Source organism: Triturus cristatus, chromosome 3_1, assembly GCF_964204655.1.
Source record: "Triturus cristatus chromosome 3_1, aTriCri1.1, whole genome shotgun sequence".
In the NCBI taxonomy this organism is placed as follows: Eukaryota; Metazoa; Chordata; class Amphibia; order Caudata; family Salamandridae; genus Triturus; species Triturus cristatus.
In genome coordinates this window covers 1,045,934,089-1,045,956,751 of record NC_140583.1, presented here as the reverse complement: position 1 = coordinate 1,045,956,751, position 22,663 = coordinate 1,045,934,089, and the positions used below count along the sequence as shown (strand labels likewise).

Genomic DNA, 22,663 nt, shown 5'->3' with positions numbered 1-22,663 from the left:
CTCAACATGTGGCACAACACGAAGGTCAAAGCGGTACAAAAGGGGGTGGTGAGTGGTGATGGACGGAGCATCAGAACCAATCAAACACTCACACCCAGTCAACAGATCTGGGGTTGATCCATCACCATTCTTTAGCCCACTCTGCCACCCCAGTTCAGACATGGCCATATGCAAATCAGTCTGACCCTGTGCCTCATGGGAACAGTCCAGCCCGAACTGCCAAGCCATGTCTTCCCTGGACCGGAAACAAGCTTCCTAGGACCGGTTTCTGGCATTTCAGCCGTCTTCAGCCAGGCTTGCTTGAATCCAGTGGCAAAGTGAGCAAGGGACTCAAAGTCTGAGCATACCCTGCCAACTTATGGTGAACAAAGCGGTACAAAAGGGGGTGGTGATGGACGGAGCATCAGAACCAATCAAACACTCACACCCAGTCAACAGATCTGGGGTTGATCCATCACCATTCTTTAGCCCACTCTGCCACCCCAGTTCAGACATGGCCATATGCAAATCAGTCTGACTCTGTGCCTCATGGGAACAGTCCAGCCCGAACTGCCAAGCCATGTCTTCCCTGGACCGGAAACAAGCTTCCTAGGACCGGTTTCTGGCATTTCAGCCGTCTTCAGCCAGGCTTGCTTGAATCCAGTGGCAAAGTGAGCAAGGGACTCAACGTCTGAGCATACCCTGCCAACACGAAGGTCAGCTTCCTCCAATGTGCTGTTAAGTTCTTTTACAATATGGCATGTACCTGTTAAATATATCTTTGCAGGCACCAACTCCTCACTGACAATCATTCCACTTGCAATTAATGGAAACTCAGTGTTCACTGAAGCATCAGCAATGTTTTGGCGAGTCCACATCTCCAAGTTCATCTTGTTCAATGTTGATGACCAGAATTTGTCAAGTTGCACAGGTATAAGTGTCGAATTTTTGATGCAAGGTCAACTGTCACACTTTTCAAGATAACTGTCAAAAACAATGCGCAGTTCTTGCAAGGTGCACTCTGACTTTGATATCTGTGGAACACTCTGATAGACCTCTCCGAATCGTTGCATGGATGAAATCTTGACCATTTGCATGTGGCATATTTTCCACAACAACAGTAGTTTTCCGTGAAGACACCATTTCTAATTGATATTCTTCAGGTGAAAGTTTTTGTTTCGAGCTCCTGTACGAGTTTGTGCTTCACTGGTTTGGTTGCAGCATATCCATCAAATAATGCATTTGTTGGAAGAAGTTCATGCGACAGAATGTCCTTGATAAATTCACCCCTTTCGCTACATCCATTTCTCTGTGTATTGATTGTTTGTAACCTGTTTTGTTGTGGCTGGTTGAACGAAAGTCTTACTAAGGCAATTAAAGCGTGGAAGTTTAGCTTTAATAAATATGTCAGTCAACTTTTTCTCTTTCAATTCAAATCTTTCCTGTTTCAGTTCTGCGTATAGTTTTGATCCATGTTCCAGGACATCTAGTAGACGTGTCTTTATATCGTTATCCACATATTGTTTGGTCACAAAGTTGTGTAGTCGCACAGGCTCAGTCATTTCAGAGAGGTTTCCTTGCTGCTACATGAAATGAAAAAGGCTGTTGACATGTTACCCTCACTTTCCCACACGTTCGTGGTGAGGAACAGTTTCACGATGGTCTATGAATTTTGAATTTGTCATCTCCCTGAAAACATTGCAAATAGAAAGGACTGCATGGTAAACTTGCTGCCATTGAGCAACATATTTACTATTATGTCTCTGACCAACAGTTCCCTTGGAGCTTTTCTGTGATCTCTGGATCGTCTGTTCCAGTTTCATATCTGGAGCCACAGCATTGAACCTTTCCTCTCTGTCTTTCACCACAAAATGTCTTTGGATGAACTTTCGGTAGAGGTATGGTTTTTTCACCGCTCACTTCTTCCGTCTTTCCAAATACCAGGACGCATATCTCAGGTAGATTATGCAAACGAATTCGTGAAACACTGTAATCAGTGACTTCACAGTCTTCACATGCAGCTCCCAATCACCTTCCCGATCAGCATGTACCAAGTTTTTCACTGCAGCTATAATGTCTAAAACATTTCCCTATTACTTGCAAAGTTCTGATTTTTCTTCACATTCTTTGACAAACTCTACGAACTTGGTTTTAAGGTTTTCTGTTTTTAAACTGAGTGTATTGAACATTGCCTGGCTTTGCATTATCTTTTGAGTTAAGTGCATCCTGTGCCTTGTTCACTTCTGCGACAAGATATGCAAAACCTAATTTGTTATTCTTGTTCCAGAAAGCATTCCAAGGCAATGTTTCTGTAGCCTCAGCTATAATGAGCATACCTTGTAACGAACAAATGTAATGAGGTCTGCTCGATACTGACTGGACAGTTTTGCTTCTAAGGATTTCAGCCTCAATAAGTGCATTGTCTATGCTGAATCCACTGAGATAACTTCCTGCACATTACAACACAACTTTTGTCATTTGGAAAACGCCCATCTTGGATAAAGATCATCAAATTCTACTGGATTGCTCATACAAAATGTCAGCTACAATACGGAACACACCTTCATCGTGGAAAATTTGCAGGATAGGCTGATCTTAAAAATGACCACGCACGTTTTGGAAATTTGTTAGAGCTTTATATACTGTTGCATAGTTTGTGACTGGAGATGGTATTACTGGTAATAACCAAACCTTCTTCAGTGGTACAGTATTCTGGGAGATCTGAGCATGAATTCCAGCCCACGGAGGAACTGTCTTTTCTTTATTCTTCAGTCCTCATCAATATGATAAATTCAGTTAAATCAGCTTTGCGGACCCCAGTATCCAGTAGATCCATGTCCTCAGCCACTTTAAAACTTTCTGGTATGGCTTGTTTATGGCTTGTAATTTTGCATATTTTGGCAGGGCAGTTGGTTTATAAGTTTGCAGCTTTGTTTGTTTATGCCTACAGCTGACTTCGCTTGTTTTCCAGCTGCTTCTTCATTGTTAATGTCTTGAAAAAGCACCATGGCAGTATCATGTATGCTGGATGTTCCAGACAAAAAAGAGCTGTCTTCAAAATCAAAATTATCAAGAGCATCAATTGTAAATCCTTTCCTGGTAAAGTGGCTTAGAAGTGGTGTGCTGTTGAATTCACAAGATTGTACAGCATGAGCTGCTAACAAGTTCCTGCTCCGTACTATGTTGTTATAACTTGTTGATACTCCAATCCTGTTCATTGAAGTGATTAGCTTTCTACTTTTGCACTTTTCATAGATTGCGTGGGCAGTCATCATGTGCAGCGGAGTTTTCTATTTGCTGTGATGTAATCCATAAAACATGATTTGGAAAAGACAGTACATTTGCACAGCATAAGCCTGCCGGTCCATGGGATTGTCTTCCACTTCTTCGCTTATATCTTCAATGCTATCATCAATGTTGTCTGCTTCTGTTCTGAACTCAAGAACTTTAGTTTGTAACAGTTTTACATTGCTGATATTGAACAACATGTAAAAAATGTTAAGACAACATCAGGCATTCTTGTTGACTCCCATGATTTGCGGAGTTCTGGTGCCTCACAAAATTTGACATTAAGTCCAAAATCTAAATCTTTCAAGATAGTTCTTAAAATGGTTCCTGCTGATTTTACTGCATCCTCTGATCTTATTTTGGCAGGAAGAACTTCAGGAGGCAAATCAACTGAAATCACTGTAAGTGACTCATTCTTTTTGTTAGACTGACAAAACTTCATTCTGTCATTGTACATTCTCGCCAGAAAAATCTTAATTTCATTATTATGGATCAGTACAGTTTCATCAATGATGACCATTATTTCTCTGATCTCACTGAGTGTGAACCCATAGCCAGCACTCAAGAGAGGCTTTACAACTTAATTTGCTTTTTCAAAGAGGGCTGGCAGTTATGTTGCAAATACATTCACCTCGCTGTTTAGACCAGCTACTCAGCTGAAAACTTAATCTTGGAAGAAACTAGCTGCAGATAAAAACATGTTTGCCCTTTGAGACTAACATACTCTGTACTTTGTTCTTACTTCAATCTCTTTGGCCCTTGTTCTGGCTAAATGACAAATAACACATTGCAGATTGTCTGCTTTCGGTTCAGTTGTCGGAGGTGGACGAGAGTTAGCCATCGATCTTCTAAGTAGATGGGCATTGGGTTTGGTTGTCGTTGCTTTCTCAAAAGACTCAGATTCTTGTTGTGATTCACTGCTTTCTGCTACTTTTGACATATTTGTTCCAGGCCATTGTCAACTGTATACGACTTGTAGCAATTGTTGATAAAATATTTGATTCTCTTTGCCTATCAGTTTCAATCTTTTGTGAACTTTGTCTTGCCGTATTGCTGCATTATCTCAAACTCTCGGCTGTCCAGCCACAGTTGATGTTAGGTTTTCTTTTTAGATTAGTTTGGCCTATGACACAGTTTTCTTTGTTGAAGTAGTCCCCCGATTTTGTAGTTAGCAACAGTCTGTCAAGAGTTAAAGATCCTCTGCTACCACCTGCTTCGCTCATGTTTATAAATATGAATCAATGGAAAACCTGAAACAAAACCAATATTCAAATAAATTACCAATATGATGGCTAAAACTCATCATTAGGCCTACTTTACCCCCCAAACCTATGTTTTGACACCAAAATGAGGTATATAGATCTCATGGTTCCTGAAATATTACATCATCACTGCAACACATCTGCCATTTTTAAAAATGTCGCCTAGAAAATTTCGGCCCGGATTAGCAATGTCTAGCCAGGCTAAATTTCTTCACTAATGATGCAAAAACATAAATCAAAAATGAAAATCTCTAGACAGCCATTTTTGTACAGAGGTATATCAAGGAGCCAGGTCTATAGTGGTCAGAGGTCCGATTAGTCCAGCAAATTATTTTTAAAAAAGGTGACTGTTCCTACAGTATCACTGACTACAATTTTGAGAACATTTGCCCTGAGTGGATGAACAAAGGGTGTAGAGATCTTTTTATTTAGTTCATTTTATTTTATTTGACATTTAGTGGTCCTTAGGTGGTTGGAGCATTAAAGAATTGTTTTTAAGTAAGAAAATAAGGGTGAATTGAGAACATTGTATTACTACAAGGAGACAGGTGAATGCAAATGCTACAAAATATCATGATTATAGTGGGCATGACGTTTAAAATAAATACAGAAGCTTAAATAACACTCCATGTCTATATGTTGAGCGTTGAAAATGGCAAATTCCATTTTAATTCACTGATTTCTAGCCGAATGCACGCCAATTTAATTTCTATCAGAGTTTGTGGTTTTTTTGTATATCCAATTCACTGCACATCTCAATTGAAAACATGTTTTTTCTTTCTAGGGCCCACTTGTTGCTATTGACTCCTACTATTATGGCAAATTGGTAGTAGCACCTCTCAACATTGTTGTGTATAATGTTCTCACACCGCATGGACCTGATCTGTATGGTAAGGCACCTTTTTTAATGCAATACCATGATGTGCTATGAACGATTACAGAAGTTATTGCTAAGTATAGAAGGAATTATGAAATGAAGAGCAATTTTCAAAAATTGTACTTGACATTTTGGCATGGCAAGTAGCTGCAGTATTGATGGCCAGCATTGTTTACTGACCCAAAAGTCACAAGTGGTTTGGTGTCTTATCTCTTGATCCTTGTTACATACTTTAAAGCTTTACAGTGTTCTGTGTGATGGCAAAACTCACAGTAGGGTAGAAAGATTTTGAAAGTTCAGCGCAGCTGTGGTGCTAGGTTAGGGACAACACAGCAACAGTGTATATCACTGCTGTTGTTTAAACTTTATTTCCAACTTCTTTTACAATTCCTCCTGGCAGAGCAATGCAAAGTACTTGTGAAACATACTCCTTTTAGAACCATCATTTTTGCTCACAGAGGAGTTGAAGGGTTAGACAGGGCAAGGGTGGAAGCTTTCTCCCAACATTAAAATTGTGAAATTGAGATTTTGGGTTTGAATAAGAAAGACAAGCATACTTTGTCTTCCCATTGCATTTCATCAGGAGCGCCAGTTATGAGTGAAGACCAGTAAATTCTATTTTTGCATTATTTTTCAATATATATGTATTTTTTTCACCTTTCGCATTTCAGTTTATTTCGGTCTTGTTTGAACCCCTTTAAAATTTTCATGCGGGCCTCCCTATCTGGAGCTTTTACACACTTTCCTGTTTCTACTTCACAGTTTCTTTCTCCTTTAAATTACCATGGACCATTCAGCATTGAACTGCTGTCTTACTTGTTGCTTTACCTGTTTAACAGTGTTCTGCTCTCCGCTTCTTTACCTTAGATCCCCCTTCTGCACCTCCACACAGTTTCTTTCGTCCTGCTTTTCTCAACATAGAACCTTGCTCCTTGGCCTAGTGCCAGATCGTCTAGAGTAATATGATACTTTAATGGCAGGATTTACACATTACTCAAATATTTCATAAGCTATATTTGTTACCTACTTTATAATAAACAAGGGCCTGGTTTAGATCTTGATGGACCAGTTACTCTGTCACAACGGTGACTGATATTCCGTCCGCAGAAATATCAATCCCATGGGATATAATTGTATTTATATTTCAGCGGACGGGATATCTGTCACTGTTGTGATGGAGTAACCCGTCTGTCAAGATCTAAATCAGGCCCTTAATAAGTCTAAATCCAAAATGCATTGCATGTACAGTGCTTAATATGTTCAGAAAAGCAGGTGCCCGAAATATTTCTTAGCAGGCCTCAGGCTGCTTCCACAGCTGGCATCATCCACTTCCACCATGCCGCCGACTTCCACCTCCTGGGCAGATCATTTCGCTCAAGCCAAGTGAAGTATGTGATATGAATTTGAGCAGCTTTCTAAAAAGTGGTCTGGAAGGCTGCAGCCCCCCTATTCCCTCCCTCCCCCCTCCCCCACCCTCCAGAGAAAAGTTTGAAAAATGGGTTCAATCATTCAATTTTACATTGGAACATTAACTTTTATTTACTAGAAGCCACTGCTTATTTAAGTTCTTTTATGGTTTGTTGTCATGCCAGGGCTGGGGTGGTGAAAAGGTGCTAAAAACATACCTTATCTGACAGAATAGACCAAAATGAAGTAAACTCACACGCTAAACTGAGCAAAATCTGATGATGCATTTGAAGAAAACACTTCTAAAAATGCTTGGATTGGTTGATGATGGATGGACTATCCCCTCAGAGGTTACTTACTTGGTCTTGTTACTCCCTTCCCCCTCTGGAACAGCGTCTGTGCATTCACTAGGAAATTAAATAATCCTAGAACTTCACTTGCTTTTCCAAATGCATCTCTGAATTAAATTACACAGATGCACAACACAAAGATGTTAAAAGTACATATTCAAACTATTATCTTTTTAATTTGAGATTTTTATTGCAGTGCCGCAGCAGAAAATAATGTAATGACCCCAAAAAATAATCTTGACCAAAAATTAGGCATTACTTGCACAGCCTGACCTGATCTCAGTTTATACATTTATTTATTTTAAGTTTTGTATAGCGCGAACATGACCCAAGCGGGTATCAGAGTGCTTTACATACGGGCTCTGGAAGACATAGGTAAACAGCCTGTGGGAGAAAAATAGAGAAATATACATCAAGATCGTAATGACAAATTAGCGGGCGAACACTGAGGCCGTGCCATATGCCAGGTAGTAGATTAATCGCCAAAACTAGAGTGGAGACCCAAAAGGAGAAAAGCTTCTATTTCCACACAGTGTACATTAGAAGAGCTTTTACTTCCCTTTTGAAGGCAATGTTGAGCAAATCAGTCTTGTTTCAACCGGTATGGAGTTCCAGATCCTCGGGGCAATACCAGAGAATGAACGATTGTAGGTTTTCTTTTTTTTTTAAATTTCTTAGGCTTGAGCAGCAATGTGCTTGTGCTGCTTGAGGGCCGGGAGCCACCAGATAGTTCGAGGTTATTTGACAGGTACAGAGGAGTGTTGAAGTGTAATGCTCTGTGGGTCATACATGCAATTTTTAACTGGATCATTGACTCAAACGGAAGCCAGTTGAGCGATTTCAGGTCTGGAGAGATGTGGTTAGTTTTCTTGGAGCCGGTGATGAGTCTGGCCATAGCATTCAGAGATGCTCTGAGGGAGGCTAAACTGAGTTTAGGTAACCCGCATAGAGTAGAACAGCCATATTCTAGTCTTGAGATGACTATTGCTTGCACTGCAGATTTGAAGTCATCTTGGGGAAAGTAGGGTTTGAGTTTTCTTAGTATGCTCAGTTGGAAGTTTGCTCCTTTGGTAGATGCTCTGATGTGGTCTTGCATGTTTAGGTTTTTATCTAGCACAATTCCCAGTGATTTCGTGGAATCAATGTTATGTGGTGTGCAGTTGAGAGTGGTGAGGTTTCTTAGATATTTCTCAACAAGGGGGGTTTGCTTACTTGGTGAGATGAGGAGGAATTCCGTTTTAAGGGCGTTTAGTTTGAGGTGGTTGGTGGTTAGCCAATTTAGGGTTTTGTGCAGTGTTTCGTTGAGTGACTTTATATCGTTAGGGGAAGAGATTTTCATGTAAAATTGGGTGTCATCTGCATACATGTGGTATTGGATGTTAGATGCTTTGAGGATTACAGTAAGTGGTTAAATGAAGAGGTTGAAGAGCGTGGGGAGAGCGAGGACCCTTGGGGGACACCCAGAGTGCAGGGGCTGGAATTGGAAAGAGTTTGATTGGATTTGACTCTCTACGTTATGTTGTTGAGAAAAGAGGCAAACCATTTTAGTACAGTGCCTGAGAGCCCCATCCTACATTCCAAAAGGTTAAGTAGATTGTCAAGTTTGACAGTGTCAAATGCAGATGAGAGATCGAGTAATATTAGTAGGCAAGATTCATTCTGGTCAGTATGAGATCGTCTTCCACTATATGAGTGATGGCCGTTTCAGTGCTGTGGCCAGGAAGGAAGCCCGATTGGAATTGGTCAAGAAGTTGGAAATGCTCAATGTGTTTGCGGAGTTGTTCATGTACACATTTCTTAAGGAGTTTTGCCAGGGTGGGGATATTAGTGATTGATCTATAGTTATTCAGGTCTTCAGGGTCCGCCGTGGGTTTTTTGAGAATAGGGAGAACTAGGCCCGCCTTCAGGCAGTCAGGGATCTCACCTTGAAGAGGAGAAGCATTGATGATCTTGGACCAGAGCGGGACTAGTGAATCAATCATGTCTTTAAAGAAGTTGGGGATCATAGAAGTGAATTGAAGGTTTAAGTTTCTAGAGTATGTTAAAGATGGCATTGTCATTGAGGGATGTGAATTGGCTCCAAGAGGCATTGTTTTTAGGGGAGAGACCAGGCAGCGTAAGAGGGGGCGAGGGTAAGGAGGAGTCAGTAGGGGGTGAGAGATCGATCAGGGCAGACTTTAATTCTGATTCGATCTTACTCGCCTCTTCGAGGATGAACTCAACAATGGCATCGCAGTTTGGCTGATGGCCGGAGATGAGAGGAGATTGGGTAGGAGTGTTATTGGATTGTAATTTAATCAACTCAAACAACCTTTTCGGGCGGTTTTTTGGCTTTGTCAAGTTGGGATTTGAAGAAGGTTGCTTTCGCCGTTCTGATAAGTTTGTTGTATCTACTCCTTTTTGTTCTTAGAGTTTTTAGTAGACCAGTGGATGGAGCTGATCTCCAGGCCCGTTCTGCTAATCTCAGGCTGCGTCTCTTAGCTTTTAGGCTGTCATTGAACCATGTTTTGGAGTCTTTGATGGGTTTTCTTTTTAGTTGGAGGGGGGCAGTTGCATTAAGCGCAGACAACATGGTGTTGTTATAATGCTCAGTGAGTTTGTGAACGTCAACCATGTTTGCAGGCAGAGGTAGGTAGATATTGCAACAAGGTATAAGCTCATTTACGTTTGTATTTTGGAACGTTCTTTTCCAGTGTTTTTGTTTTAGTGGTTGAGATCTTTTGGAGTTCCAGCTTTCTAGGATGCAGAAGGTGATATAGTGGTGGTCCGACCAGTCACAGGGTAGAATAGATTCGAGGTGAATGGAGTTGAGCTTGGAGATGATTAGATCGAGGGTCGAAACTAAGTTGCGTGTGGGGCTGTCACAGAATTGAGTCAAGCCGAGGTCAGTTAGGACATTTTCGAGACTGTTAACCGCCTGATCGTGAGGGTCATTCCAATGGAGATTGAAGTCACCAAGGAAGATCTGGGGGCAGTGTCGACCCTGGTTGGAGGAGATGGTTTCCATAGTTTGTTCAATTAAAGGGAGGTTGTCTCCTGGGGGTGGTAGAAGATGTGTAGGCTGCATAAGGGTCTGTGAGTGCTAGTGATATCAATGCATAGATATTCGCAGGATGAGAGATTTGCTGAAGTGGACTGTGTTGCTGTTAGAGAGTTGTGGTAGATACAGGCTATGCCACCTCCAGTTTACTTAACTCGGTCAAGTCTGATAATGATGTGGCTTGGAGGGACTAGAATGTCAAGGATGGGACCTGAGGAGTCGGTGAGCCATGTTTCGGTGAGGATAAGGAGGTGAAGTTCCTGAACAAGGATAAGGTCGGCAATGTCCGTGGCATGTTTTACCACTGATCTACAGTGGAGTAACATGCATTTCTGGTGTGGTTTGTGGTCAGAGAGAGAGGGCTGTGTAATGGGGATCTGCATGAGGTTATCAAATTTTACGGTACTGGCGTTGAGTCTGGGAGCTCTACGCTGGTTAGAAGTGATGCAGTGTGGCCCTGCTTGGGATTAGTTGCTCCAGGCGTATTTAACGTGGTGGATTGTGAAGTTCCAAAAGGGATAGGGATAGGGATGACCGTAAGAGAGGACTACAATGCATTCCTGTTAAGTGCAAATTGCACACAGTGCAATAAGAATACATCAAGACAAAAACATTAAATTAAAAATACGAGCAAATGCAAATGAAGACCACATAAATATACATTCTAAAATAACGTTTTATGAATACAGAAATAGACTTTATAAAGAAGAACAATAAATACAAACCCAAAAGGCTGGAGACTAGCTTTTTAACTTATTGCCGATGTTCCAATGGCACATACATTTCTAAATAGAATGGACTGGCCTCTATTTATCCATAAAATCCCAAATTGTCTCTAAATTCTATGTGATCTGTATACCTGTCTCTTTCCTTGTTTTACTCAAGAGAAGCTCTTTGTCCTTTCACACAACAAAACTGAATATGGTGTGAAGGATTCAATTTCTTCAATAACGAAGATATTGTATCAGTCAGCAAAGGTTCTCTGTAGAATTGCGTATAAAATTAGTTATGGAGGAGAGGGCGGTAGTGTTTGCAGCTATTAACACTCTTCATAGAGGATTTTTGCCATTTCCATCCAGAGTCCTTGTATTCCCTTTGAGCCTTTATAGTTTTTCAGTTGCCAATGCTAAATCTTTCACATAGAGACTCAATCTTGCATTCTCCATAAAGAGTAGATAGTTGATCAGTCTGGCACAGTTTGTGCAAAGCGTTCCTTCACTAATCAGTTTTTCGTTCCCAGACGTAATGTCAGTAGCAGCCGCACCTTTAGAAGATAACATACAAGTTCATGATTTTCTGTAAGGCTGCAAAAACTGTCCATTTCTGTTTATTTAATTCAGTGAATATATTTTCTTCTCTGGTCTTTGACTCAGCAGATAGCCCAACGAGCCTCAGTAATAGTAAAATCACATTTGTGCAAATCAAGAGATAAATCTGATAACTTGAATATCATACATGATCCCAAGGTTACCAACAAACTTAGATGACAGCTGTCTGCTTAGACCTGTGCACATGTTCTTTGTTGTTGTCACAGGAAGCATTGTCAGCTGTCTTAGTAAAGTGTGTGAAGAGAGCAGGAAGCATTCCATGCAGCCTTCCTGGTCCGAGCCTTCATGCAACCTAATGTGTATCCAACAAAACCTAATCTACAAAGCTGAATGTTGAGAGCCTCTGCCCATTTATTTTAGCTACAAACATTTTTTGCTAAATTGTGACTGTATCTTAATAAAGTAAGTTTTTTTCAATTCATTTGTAGAGATAACATCTCCCATGTTATCGCTGACTGCAAGTTCTAGATCAGGGGTCTCCAACCTTGTCTATAACGTGAGCTAGTTCTGATTTATGTAAAATATTCCTAGGCAACAATAACTTTTGCGGTGGTAGCCACATCAGAGACTATATGTATATATGTGTGTGTATATATATAGCTATCGAGTCCATCCCCACGCAGCATCTGTCCCGGTAAGGTGAACTCTGGGAGTTGCAATGCCTACAACACTGCCTCTGATGTGCGGTCACATGATTGGGGATTGTAAGTGCTTCCACCAATGGGATGGTACAGGACTATTCAAAATGCGGGTGGGGCAGCATCCTGTTGAACAGCGGCATCCGAAGAAGGCTGTTTGAGCCAAAATGCATCATGCCTTATGCTGTGAAATTAAAGGCTTCCGAAGAAATTCCCGGTGTGGCCTCTACCTTTCTCGACTGGAGGGGCTTTGTGTATATATATATATATATATATATATATATATATATATATATACTTCACTATATATACTTACCTTTATGATGCTGTGGTAGTCTTTATTCTGGATACAATATTTTTGCTGGACTATATTTATTCGACATTGTATTTCAAGACCAAACCCCCCAAAGCATAAGTTGGGGTTACTTAAAGGAATGTAAGGAAACGATTTATCATAATATAATCCCTCCACATGACTAATGAAACAACAGACACAGCAAGTTCCCAATGGCATACAGGAAATACTAAAAGCTACCCACAACTCTATATAAATTATCATAAAACGAACAGCTTACATATGTTTTTATTCTTCAGTCATTGTTTTCTAACATCACCATATCATTTTCTTAAAATACATGGTTTTCTATCAAATATGCACATTCCATTTTGGGCTAGCACACTCAATGCAAATCTAGCCTTTTTATAAAAATATACCTAAATAAAATGTCATGCCTGGTCTCTAAACTTCCACTTGTGATTTCCCTGGTTCAAATGCATCACATAGACAGATTCTGCCCCACCTGCCCATGCCAGGGATGCCCACCATAATACTAAATATGCCTACATAGTCCCACAGGTGCCCACCATAATGCTACAAACCCCCCACACCATATCAGCCAGGAACATTATTATTCCAAGGATGGTCATGATTACGTGATAGAATACATAGGCCAAGCCTACTCACAGTATGGCACGTATAGCCATCATCATGCCATGATTAATCCAAGGATGCCCAGCGCATGTCAACATTTACAATTATATGTCAGTGTAACCATTATGTCAGAAATTGTCTTAATAATCCGCGCGCATCCAAGATGGTCGCGTGAGCACAGGGCTCCCCGGACCCTCTCTGCTCCTCGGAATCTATCCTGAGAATATCCTGACGTGGCTTATGGAATCTGGGAGATAAAGACCAGCTGAGCATATATCTCTTTTCAAAACTCAAATCGGACCTGGGAATCCTGAGTTGTCGCCGTCGGAACTTTTGGGACCCACCCGACGGAGGTGACCGGGGTGAAGGTGACCCGAGGGGCCGGGCTGCAATTGAACAACAGCGGCTTCAGCGCGGTGCCAGTTGCCGATCCACCACTTTCGGTTTCGGTTTTGCACTTCAGGAGACCGGCAGGGGGGTGCGCTCGGGGTGGCGAGGTGCTTCCTGGGCCTCTGAATGAGGTTTTCTTTCACCTGCTACTAGAGTGCCTATCGCCTCGGACCCCCTCTACCGACATTTTGTGGTCTTCTTGCTGGTGCCCTTACACCTCTTGATTGGGTGTCCCCTTGAGTGACCGTGTTCACATGGGGGGCAAAGGGGGTCCCGAGGGCCGCAAGACCAAGGCTTCCCTCCGCGGGGGAGCAGTCCAGAGCAATAACATGGACCGATACACCCAGGGCAGGGGGCCCTCTGGCGCTGCTGGCCCCCCCTCGGATACTGCGGAGGGAGGCGCGACCGTCTCTACGGAACTATCCCTGCAGGACATTATGGGTGCCATTGAGGGCATTAGGGAAACCATCGCGACGCAATATGAGGCCCTGGCCCGTAAGATTGACACTGTCGCGATTGATGTCACCCTGATCCGGGCCGACCTCTCCAAAACTAACGAGAGGGTCCAGGCTCTCGACACACGGACCTCCACCCTCGGTGCGGAGGTGTCGGATCTGCGGGCCGCGCTTGGAGACATCAGGGTGGTCAACGATCATATGGCCCGGCGGCTTGAGGACTTCGAGGGACGGGCCCGACGCAACAACATCCGCGTCATAGGTGTACCGGAGTCCTCTGACGGCCGCCCGGTTGACCTCGTGGTCGAGGAACTTATCCTGAAACAGTTGTCCCCGGCTGGCCTAAGTAAGTTCTTTGCCGTGGAGCGGGCCCATCGAGTTCCGGGCGGTCGGCCACGGCCGGGGGCCCCCCCGAGGCCTATCGTGGCCAAACTGTTCTACTACAGGGACCGCGACGCTATTCTGCAGGCCTCACGGACCCACGGCCCGGTTCGTCATGAGAACTCGACCATCAATTTTTATCCGGACTTCACGCAACTGGTCCAGAAACAACGGATGGGATTCCAAGGGGTGAAGCGTCGTCTCCGCGAGCTGGGCCTAAAGTATTCGATGCTCTACCCTGCAAAACTCCGAGTGGAACATGGGGATCGGACAGCCTTTTTTGACTCTCCCGTGGCTGCAAGTGACTGGCTGGACTCTCTGCCGGACGGAGGTGGCCGTCCCGGACCCTCTGTGGGCACCGCGGGTGACGGGTCCCCTTTAGAATGACTTTTGGTCCTTGATTTTGCCGTTTTGCACTGTACAGTCGGGTCTTATTTCACTTGCATATTGTGTTTAACCAGGACCAGTGAGGGGGGCGGGCGGGGACGGGTCCCTTACCTCCTCTGGGGTCTTTTCGTAGAATGGGGTTAGAGGGGCGACAGGCACACTGCAAGTTGGGGGGGTTTTTTGGCCCGCAGGGGTGCAGGGTGGGGGGAGTTGGTCCTGGGGTGGGGTTGGGGGGGAGGTGGGGTTGTTTTGCTGTGTGTTTTTTGTTTACAGGGCGAGGTACTGATTTTTGTCCACATTTGGGAACTGTGCTGCAGGCTGGGGGACCCTTGATCTATTGGGGGGGATGGGGGGGGACGGGTTGAGGCTTATGTCATGGAACGTCAATGGGTTGGGGGACCGTATCAAGCGGGGTGTAGTACTGCAATATTTGCGTCGTTTGACTCCTGATGTGGTGTTTCTCCAGGAGACGCATCTGGTTGGTAATGTTTGTCATGCAATGAACAGGGGGGGATACCGCCTCGTGGCCCATTCTGGTTTCACAACTGGTTCCAGGGGGGTGGGCATTCTCCTGCGAACCTCACTTCCGGTGGAGATCACTAAGATAGTCTCGGATGACAGAGGGCGCTATGTGTGCTTGATTGGGAGGTGGGAGGGGCAGCCCCTTGCCCTGGTTTCAGTTTACGTCCCCCCGGGCCTCCAGAACTCCACCTTCACTGACTTGGGTCGAATGCTGCTTGACCTTCCGGACAGCCTCCTGCTCATGGGCGGGGACTTTAATTCTGTGGTTTCGGGTGAACTGGATCGTCACCCACCAAGGACCCTCCCCGCTGCCCAGGCATGGCTGGGTGGGATGCTGGATACCTTCGGCCTGGTGGATAGTTGGAGATTAATGCATCCGACCCAATGTCAATTCACCTTTCACTCGGGGGCGCATGGGAGTCTCTCTAGGTTAGACTACTTCCTTATGCCCGCGGCGCAGACTGGTCGGATTCGTGAGGTCAGGCACCTGGCGCGGGGTATCTCCGACCATTCTCCGCTGTGGCTTCTTTTCGACACCGGGCCGCGGTCTGCAGGGCGGATCGCTCCCATTAACCCATGGTACCTGCGAGACCCTACGACTCGTGACAGCCTGGTCAAGGCTATGGACCAATACTTCCTGGATAACGAGGGGTCGGTGTCGTCTGCAATGTCCCTGTGGGAAGCCTTTAAAACCGTGATCCGCGGACACGCCCTTTCCCAGATAGTGGTGGCTAAGAGGGTCAAGAGTGAGGCAGTGGTGAGGCTGGAGACTGACATAGTGGGGCTGGAAAATAAAAGAAAGAAAAAAAGAAATTGTCTTAATTGTGCCAGAAATGTACTCCTTATATTAAGGCACCAGATATATTTTGTGTTCCCTGACAGGAAGAGAGAATGACTTTCAAGGAGGGACACAATGCCAGAACATACACAAATGTTCGCATGCATACACATGCCAATATAAACATTTACAATTTAAACAAATACACTTACATGCACAAATCACTCCCACTATCAGCAACAAACAAGGCCATTTCCTCTCTTTACTCTCATTCCAACCTTTGCTCTCCTTGGCCACAGGGTTGCTAATGTATGGTTCTCACAAACTTCCACTCTGTCACTGGTGGTCACATAATCTCGTGAGTCCAGTCTGGCTATTTCTGGCACTTCTTTTGTGACTCCGTATTCACACACATTGCATGACTGAGTGGGGCTAGCAAAGTGACCATTCTCATGGTGACTTTGCTAAACTAAGAGTGGACACAGATGTCATGTTGCAGGTATAACAGGCTAACACTGTTTGTGTGTGTAAGCATGTCATCTTGCTGGACCCTCCAACAATATGGAGATGTGTAGAAGTGCTTTCTTCAATATGGCTAGGCCCTCTGAATTTATACAGTGCTGGACTGCTCTTCTGGGAGCTACTTCCGGGTTACTGGTGAGCTACCAGTAGCTCCCAAGCTACCCTTTAGAGACCCACAGACTGGAGAAAAAGCTCTCTTGCCCATGGTGTTCCTTTGTTTTTTGAGTCTCTTTCTTGACCCCACCTTTATACCCGCCTCTTACAAATTTGCACAAATTTTGCCGTGCAGAACTGTTGTGGTTTCTTATCTTCACATTATCTGTACATCAGTAATCCTCGTCCCCTGCAAATCCTTTAATTGCCTTTTCCCCACCCCTCTCTCAGTTCTATCAGAACGCTCCTGTTGGAGTTGGTTTAGAATGTTGGTGATCTTTTAGATCTACCCTGCGTGGTGAGAATGGAGACACTTAACCTAAATACTGAATAAAGTTGCATACTTCATCTGGCTTACCTGCTTTTTCTCTTCACTGGCAACAAAGACGGGATGTTGCGTAGGCGGCAGCGGGGTATCTTCACTCCAATAATCTGACTTTCTCACCGTACTCTGCCTCTTCAAGGAAGTCTTCTTTGTCTCCTTTTGAGTCCTTGAATTGCCCTCCACTGGCCATCATTTCTCTTTGAATGCACCTGGATTTGTCCTCCTCCTCTTCGAGGTTCTGGTTAATTCTGTGTTCTGAGCAGGTGCAGAACTGTTTCCTAGGTGGATTGCGAGTCTGCTCAAGACACCCACGCAGACCGCACAGTGTTCTCAGCTATAGGAGTTATTCTCCAGCATAGTTGGGAGCCAGTGGAAGAAGTACATGCTGGTTCCGTCACTGGACCCTTTGATGATGGGAACTTATCGTCAAACTGTTACTTCCTGCAGGTTGCCACATTGGAAAATCTCCCTCTGAGACATTTATTTCTTCGGTGCTCCTGCTGCATTGATGCTCGCAGACCCTGAGAAATTCATCCGGGTTGTTGCTCCTGTGGTGGCAACCTCCTGGTCCTCTTCAGTTCACCTGGATTTCCATCTCTTGACAAACCGCCCGATGTTTCATTCTACGGTGTCACGGTAGTCCCGCTCTCTTCTCTTGATTGAGACAGCGCTCTTCTCTCCTTAGGTCTTCCCCAGCAAAGGAGTGTTGCTGCTGCTCTTTAAGGGCTGCTGCGGTTCGGCTGGATTTTCCCTTTTTGGCAAATCTCTAGTTACCAAGAACTCTTGGCAATTCCTTCAGTGATCAAGAATTCTTGGCAATTCCTTCAGCGACATTTACAAGTGTTGTGCTCATTTTCTTGAGGTGATGCTAATCTCTTTTCCTCAGATCTTCTCATCAGAGGACCGTGCTGCGGCAACATTCAAAGGGCCAACTCTTCCTCTGTAGGCGTTTGTTCAATGCTGCAACGCTAACCTTCTCCGACATCCAAGTATTGTATTCCAATAATTAAAAACAATGTATGTTTAACTTTACAGAGTTTGCCTGAATATCACAAAATATTATATACTAACAAGCTGCAGCATTAACTTTGAACTTGACATCCAAGTATTGTATGCCAATATGTCTTTTAAACCATGAATGTGAACCCTTACTTTTCAGGTTTGTCTTAATCTCAATATTGTATATACGAACACCCCTATACCAATTTATTTACATTTACAACTTTTATTAATCACATACTTGGAACTTTCTTAATTACATATTTCAATATAATTAGTAGTTTATTATTTATATGACTAATTGTTGTAGTATTGCTGTTTGCTAATTTGAGTTTCACTCCTTTACATAACTACTCCTGTAATATTGTTATAATATTTCTCATTACTTTTTGGTCAACTTGGAATCCTGTAATATTGTACATCACATATTCATTGTATTTCCTCTCTTGTTCTTGTCTCAGTTCTCCCTGTCAGTCATGGCAGCAGTGAGCATAAGTCAGCGTCTTCCTTTTCTCAATGAAGTAGGGAAGACAATATTTCCCTGGGAAAGATGGATTAAATTGTTCGAACCCTATTTAATAGCCATTGAAGGGAAGAAGCTTCAGTCTGATTAGGAAACATGTGTTTTGTTACACAATATTGGAATACAGGGTAGAAAGATATGTGTAGATCTATCCACATACACAATAGACGAAAGGGGGGGAAGGTGGAGAAACTGTACAAAAGGTATATCAAATTATTCGAAAGACATTTAAAAACTACTTCAAGGAAAAGATTAATGTAGTGTTGGAGAGGTATAAGTTCTTTAGTAGGGTTCAAGGAAATAATGAAAAAGTGGCATATTATATTGCTGTGCTAAAAGGACTATCCTCCACCAGTGAATTTAGACCTTTGACGGATTCATTAATAGGGGACCAACTAGTAAGGTGCACTAATGATTACAAATTCAAGAAAAATTCATTATAAATCCCAATCTACAAGAAGCTATAGTTATAATTTAGGGGGTTGAACACACTGCCATGTGCGTAAAAGTGATGAAAGTTCTTCCAGAAAGTCCAAATGATAAAAATTCTGTCAATAAAATACAGGATACTAGCGAAGTCAACAAAATAAAGAATATACAACTACAAATGTCAAAAACAAAATCTAACAGATCTGATAGACTTAAGTTTTATAGGTGTGATAACACCAACTGTTTAGCTAATAATCCCAAATGTCCTGAAAAGGTGTAGTCTGCAGGAGGTGTAATAAAAGAGGACATTTTGCCAAGGTGTGTAGAGATCCAAAAATAAAGAAATAGATGTAATCAGGTCTATGGATAATGAGGAGAAGTCAGACAAAATAATTTCCATGTGAATTCCATAGAGAAAGTGAAGATGTAAATTATCCCACTTGTGAGATAGCTCTTGATGGAGTAAAATACAATATTTACGCAGACTCATGCTTTCAATATGCTCTTATAGATAAGTTAAACGTTTTAAGAGAAATTTGCAGGAAAGAACTATGTATTGGAAACTCCTGACATCATACCAGGGGGTTTTCCACGGAGAGCCCATACCCCTGGAAGGAATGGTAAAAATGCATAATTTGATTAAAAACAAGAGCACAGTAGGAAACACATACTTAACTAAACAAGGATCCAATTTTTTAGGATGGAAACACAAAATTGGATCCAAATAATGATGAGCAAGTTCTGGTTATTAACAGATCCATTATGGGCAGGGAGATTTTTCGAAGAATTCCCTGAGGTTTTTTCTGAAAGGTTAGTTCTACTCAAAGACTTTGTGCACAAAATCAAGCTAAAAGTTACTGCAGTGATTGTAGTGAAAAAAATACAACCTATTCCATTACTCATGAAGGGTCCCCTTAAAAGGAACTGGATAAATTAGAATCTCAGAGAGTCATTGAAAAGATTGTATGCACAGAGTGGTTAGCTTCTACTCTTATAGCCATGAAAAATAATTCTAAAGAAATTCGTTTATGTGCTGATTTGAGTAATCCTAACTCCAACCTCTGGGTGGACAGGTATCAACTCATAAATGATGCTAAATAACTTACCGTACTAGATCTCTCTTCTGTGTACCACAAGGTAACACTCCACTTAGATTCCAAATCCCTCATGTCTTTTACCACACCTTTTGGGGCAAACCGTTACTGCAGAATGCCTTTCAGGTTAGCTTCTGCAGCAGCAGTGTTCCAAAGGGTGATGCGAAGGTGAATCGCGGTAGCGAAATTTAATTTTGTTAGTATGGTTCAATCGGAGAGATAAGTCAAGTCTGTGGTACTGTAAATTCGGAACCGTGTAGGTGGCATGGTCCCACCATGCCAATTTTGGTATCAGCGAACCGCAAATGAGTAACGCGGTTTGTATGAGTGTTTGCGGCATGTTTCACTAATGAATTTACCGTCCACATGATACCACATATCGAACCCTTTGGGTTCCATTTTAGAACAGTAGCCATTTTGTGGTTGCCCTCACATAGGCTGCGCACTAAGGCCATGCTCAGGCCTAAAGGACACGTACACCTTCTGTGACTTCTCTCTGACCTGTGCAAACCGACTCCGCTGCCCGAGGTCAATCCTGTCCGGCCGGTTCCTTTCTCGCGGCCTAATGTGATTAGCATCAGGGCTCGACCCATCATAAAGCCCCTGTTCGCACACGATCTCTGACTAAGCTATTTTCACACCTGACTCTGTTTCCTACTTTATGGCTTGTTTTACGAGCAGGAGGTGCCCGTTTTATTGGGGTCTGCTGTTATCTGATGAGGGTTCTGAGCCTTGCTGGGTAAAATGACTGCATGCTTAATGAACTGAAATGTGGGATTGTCATTATGGCTCTGCTGTTCCTTTGAAACTAAAATATGTGAATGACCACTTGTAAAACAGGGGCGGTGTTGCCCCCAAATCGTAATTTTGTGTATATAAGTAAAGACTGGTTTTTGGTTCAGGAGCAGTCTCCTGAGAACCTACATCGTGTTGTACTTCTCGGATATCTGTGATTGGTCTGCAGCCAATAAACACGATCTTTGATTTCACCTAGAAGACTCCGTGTTTCTGTGGGTCTGAAACAGGAAGAATCCGAAGTCTTAGGGTGTGTTCCCCTGCACCGCTGGGTTCTAAAAACCCAGTACTTCAGTTGGCGCCCAACTCGGGCCGATTTCAGTGGTACCGGTCCAAGCCAGAGGTTCGTGAGGAGCTTCGTGTGGAAATTCTGGAGGAAGGCCGCCACTTCATCGACCCCTGCATGTCGACGTGGTCCGAAAGTCTTTTCTGCGAGGTTCTCCGCGTCCCGACGGCTACGAAGGACTGCTGCCCTGATTAATCGCCCTGTTTTGGACCCTTGACGATTTGGTAGAGCGAAACAATTGAGAGCGTCTTCTGGTGAAGTCATCGATACCTCAGTTAAGTATAAGTGGAGCGTCTCCCAGTTTGTTTGGTATCCTTCGGGATTTTGGTATCCTTCGGGATCGCTTTGATTTGGGTCTTGCAAGTGCCAAAGCCAGAGGACTCGTGTATTCACGAGACTATCGTATTCGATAATCCTTTGAAGTTTGAAACTAGACTAGTGAGCGAAGATGCCTGGTTCCAGTATATTTGGAAATTTGTTTTGTTTTGGTTGTAAAAGGGACTCCCGATTGGAGGATTTGTGTCCGGTTCCTCCAATTGGAACTCCAACTTATGAGCTTTATGTGAAACATGGCATGGGCCCCATTACTTATAATGAAGTATGGGTCCGAAACACCAGAAAGGATGGTGTTTTAAAATGGCCTCAAAATGGTAGTTTCGACACAGAGATCCTAGATAATTTAGAAGTTAAATTGTTCAAGAAGAAAGCCCGGCCGGCGATGTTGATTCCTTCCGCCTATGGCGAAAGGAAGCCAAACAAAAAGAAATTAAATTAGCAAAGAAAAATAAAAGAGAGAGAGGTATGTCGATAATGCAAGCAGCTTTGCAGTTGTAAGGATAATGAAGAGGACCGAATGAATGAGCAGTTGTACAGGCAACGCAAACTAGTCATTGATAAATGTTACCCAGTTTTGCCACCCCTTCAACAAGATGAGTCAAAAGAGAAAGAGAAAGATTCCCTAATGTCACATTTGCTAAGTTCGCCACCCCCGTATGCGCAAAATGCTACAGCGCCTCCGCAACCCGTAAATGTGCAGCCTCCAGCTAATGCTCAGCAAGCTTTCCCGCAGCCGCCAGCTCCTCCTCAGCCGGCTCCTATCCTGGTAGCACAGCCTTCCCAAGGGCCACCGATTTTGCTACCTACCACTTCTGCGACCCCTGCGACTTTACCTAGCACATCAGCTGCCTCCCTTGCTGCCCTACCTGTTACTACTCCTGTATCTGTATCTGCACCCGTTTTTCTTCCCTCTGTTTTTCCCCCGGTTCTTGCCTCGACTTCTCCTTCTGCAAGACAACGAATAGCTAGTGCAGTCACTAGCCTTATATCACCCCTCTTTGGGTCGTCTACTACGACCCCTGGTCCACAACGTAAGCAGTTACGTAGTCAAATACCTGGTTCTAGAGAGAAAGAAGAACTGGACCGCATGGCACGTAGATGGATTGTTTATCCTTCTAGATATGATGTAGAATCTGTTGTTAATGTTTTTCATCAGTGGGAAGCGCCACAACAGCGGTACGTTTTTGA

General features: G+C 43.4%; 1 protein-coding gene across 1 annotated transcript in view; it reads left to right on the top strand.

Moving 5' to 3' along the window:
- ALG9 (ALG9 alpha-1,2-mannosyltransferase) overlaps window positions 1-22,663 on the top strand; it is a 640,871-nt gene that overhangs the window by 121,845 nt on the left and 496,363 nt on the right. The window contains exon 8 of the mRNA XM_085645802.1: window positions 5,314-5,419. Within this exon, the coding sequence (XP_085501928.1) occupies window positions 5,314-5,419 (106 nt within the window). The remainder of the gene's footprint in view (window positions 1-5,313; window positions 5,420-22,663) is intronic.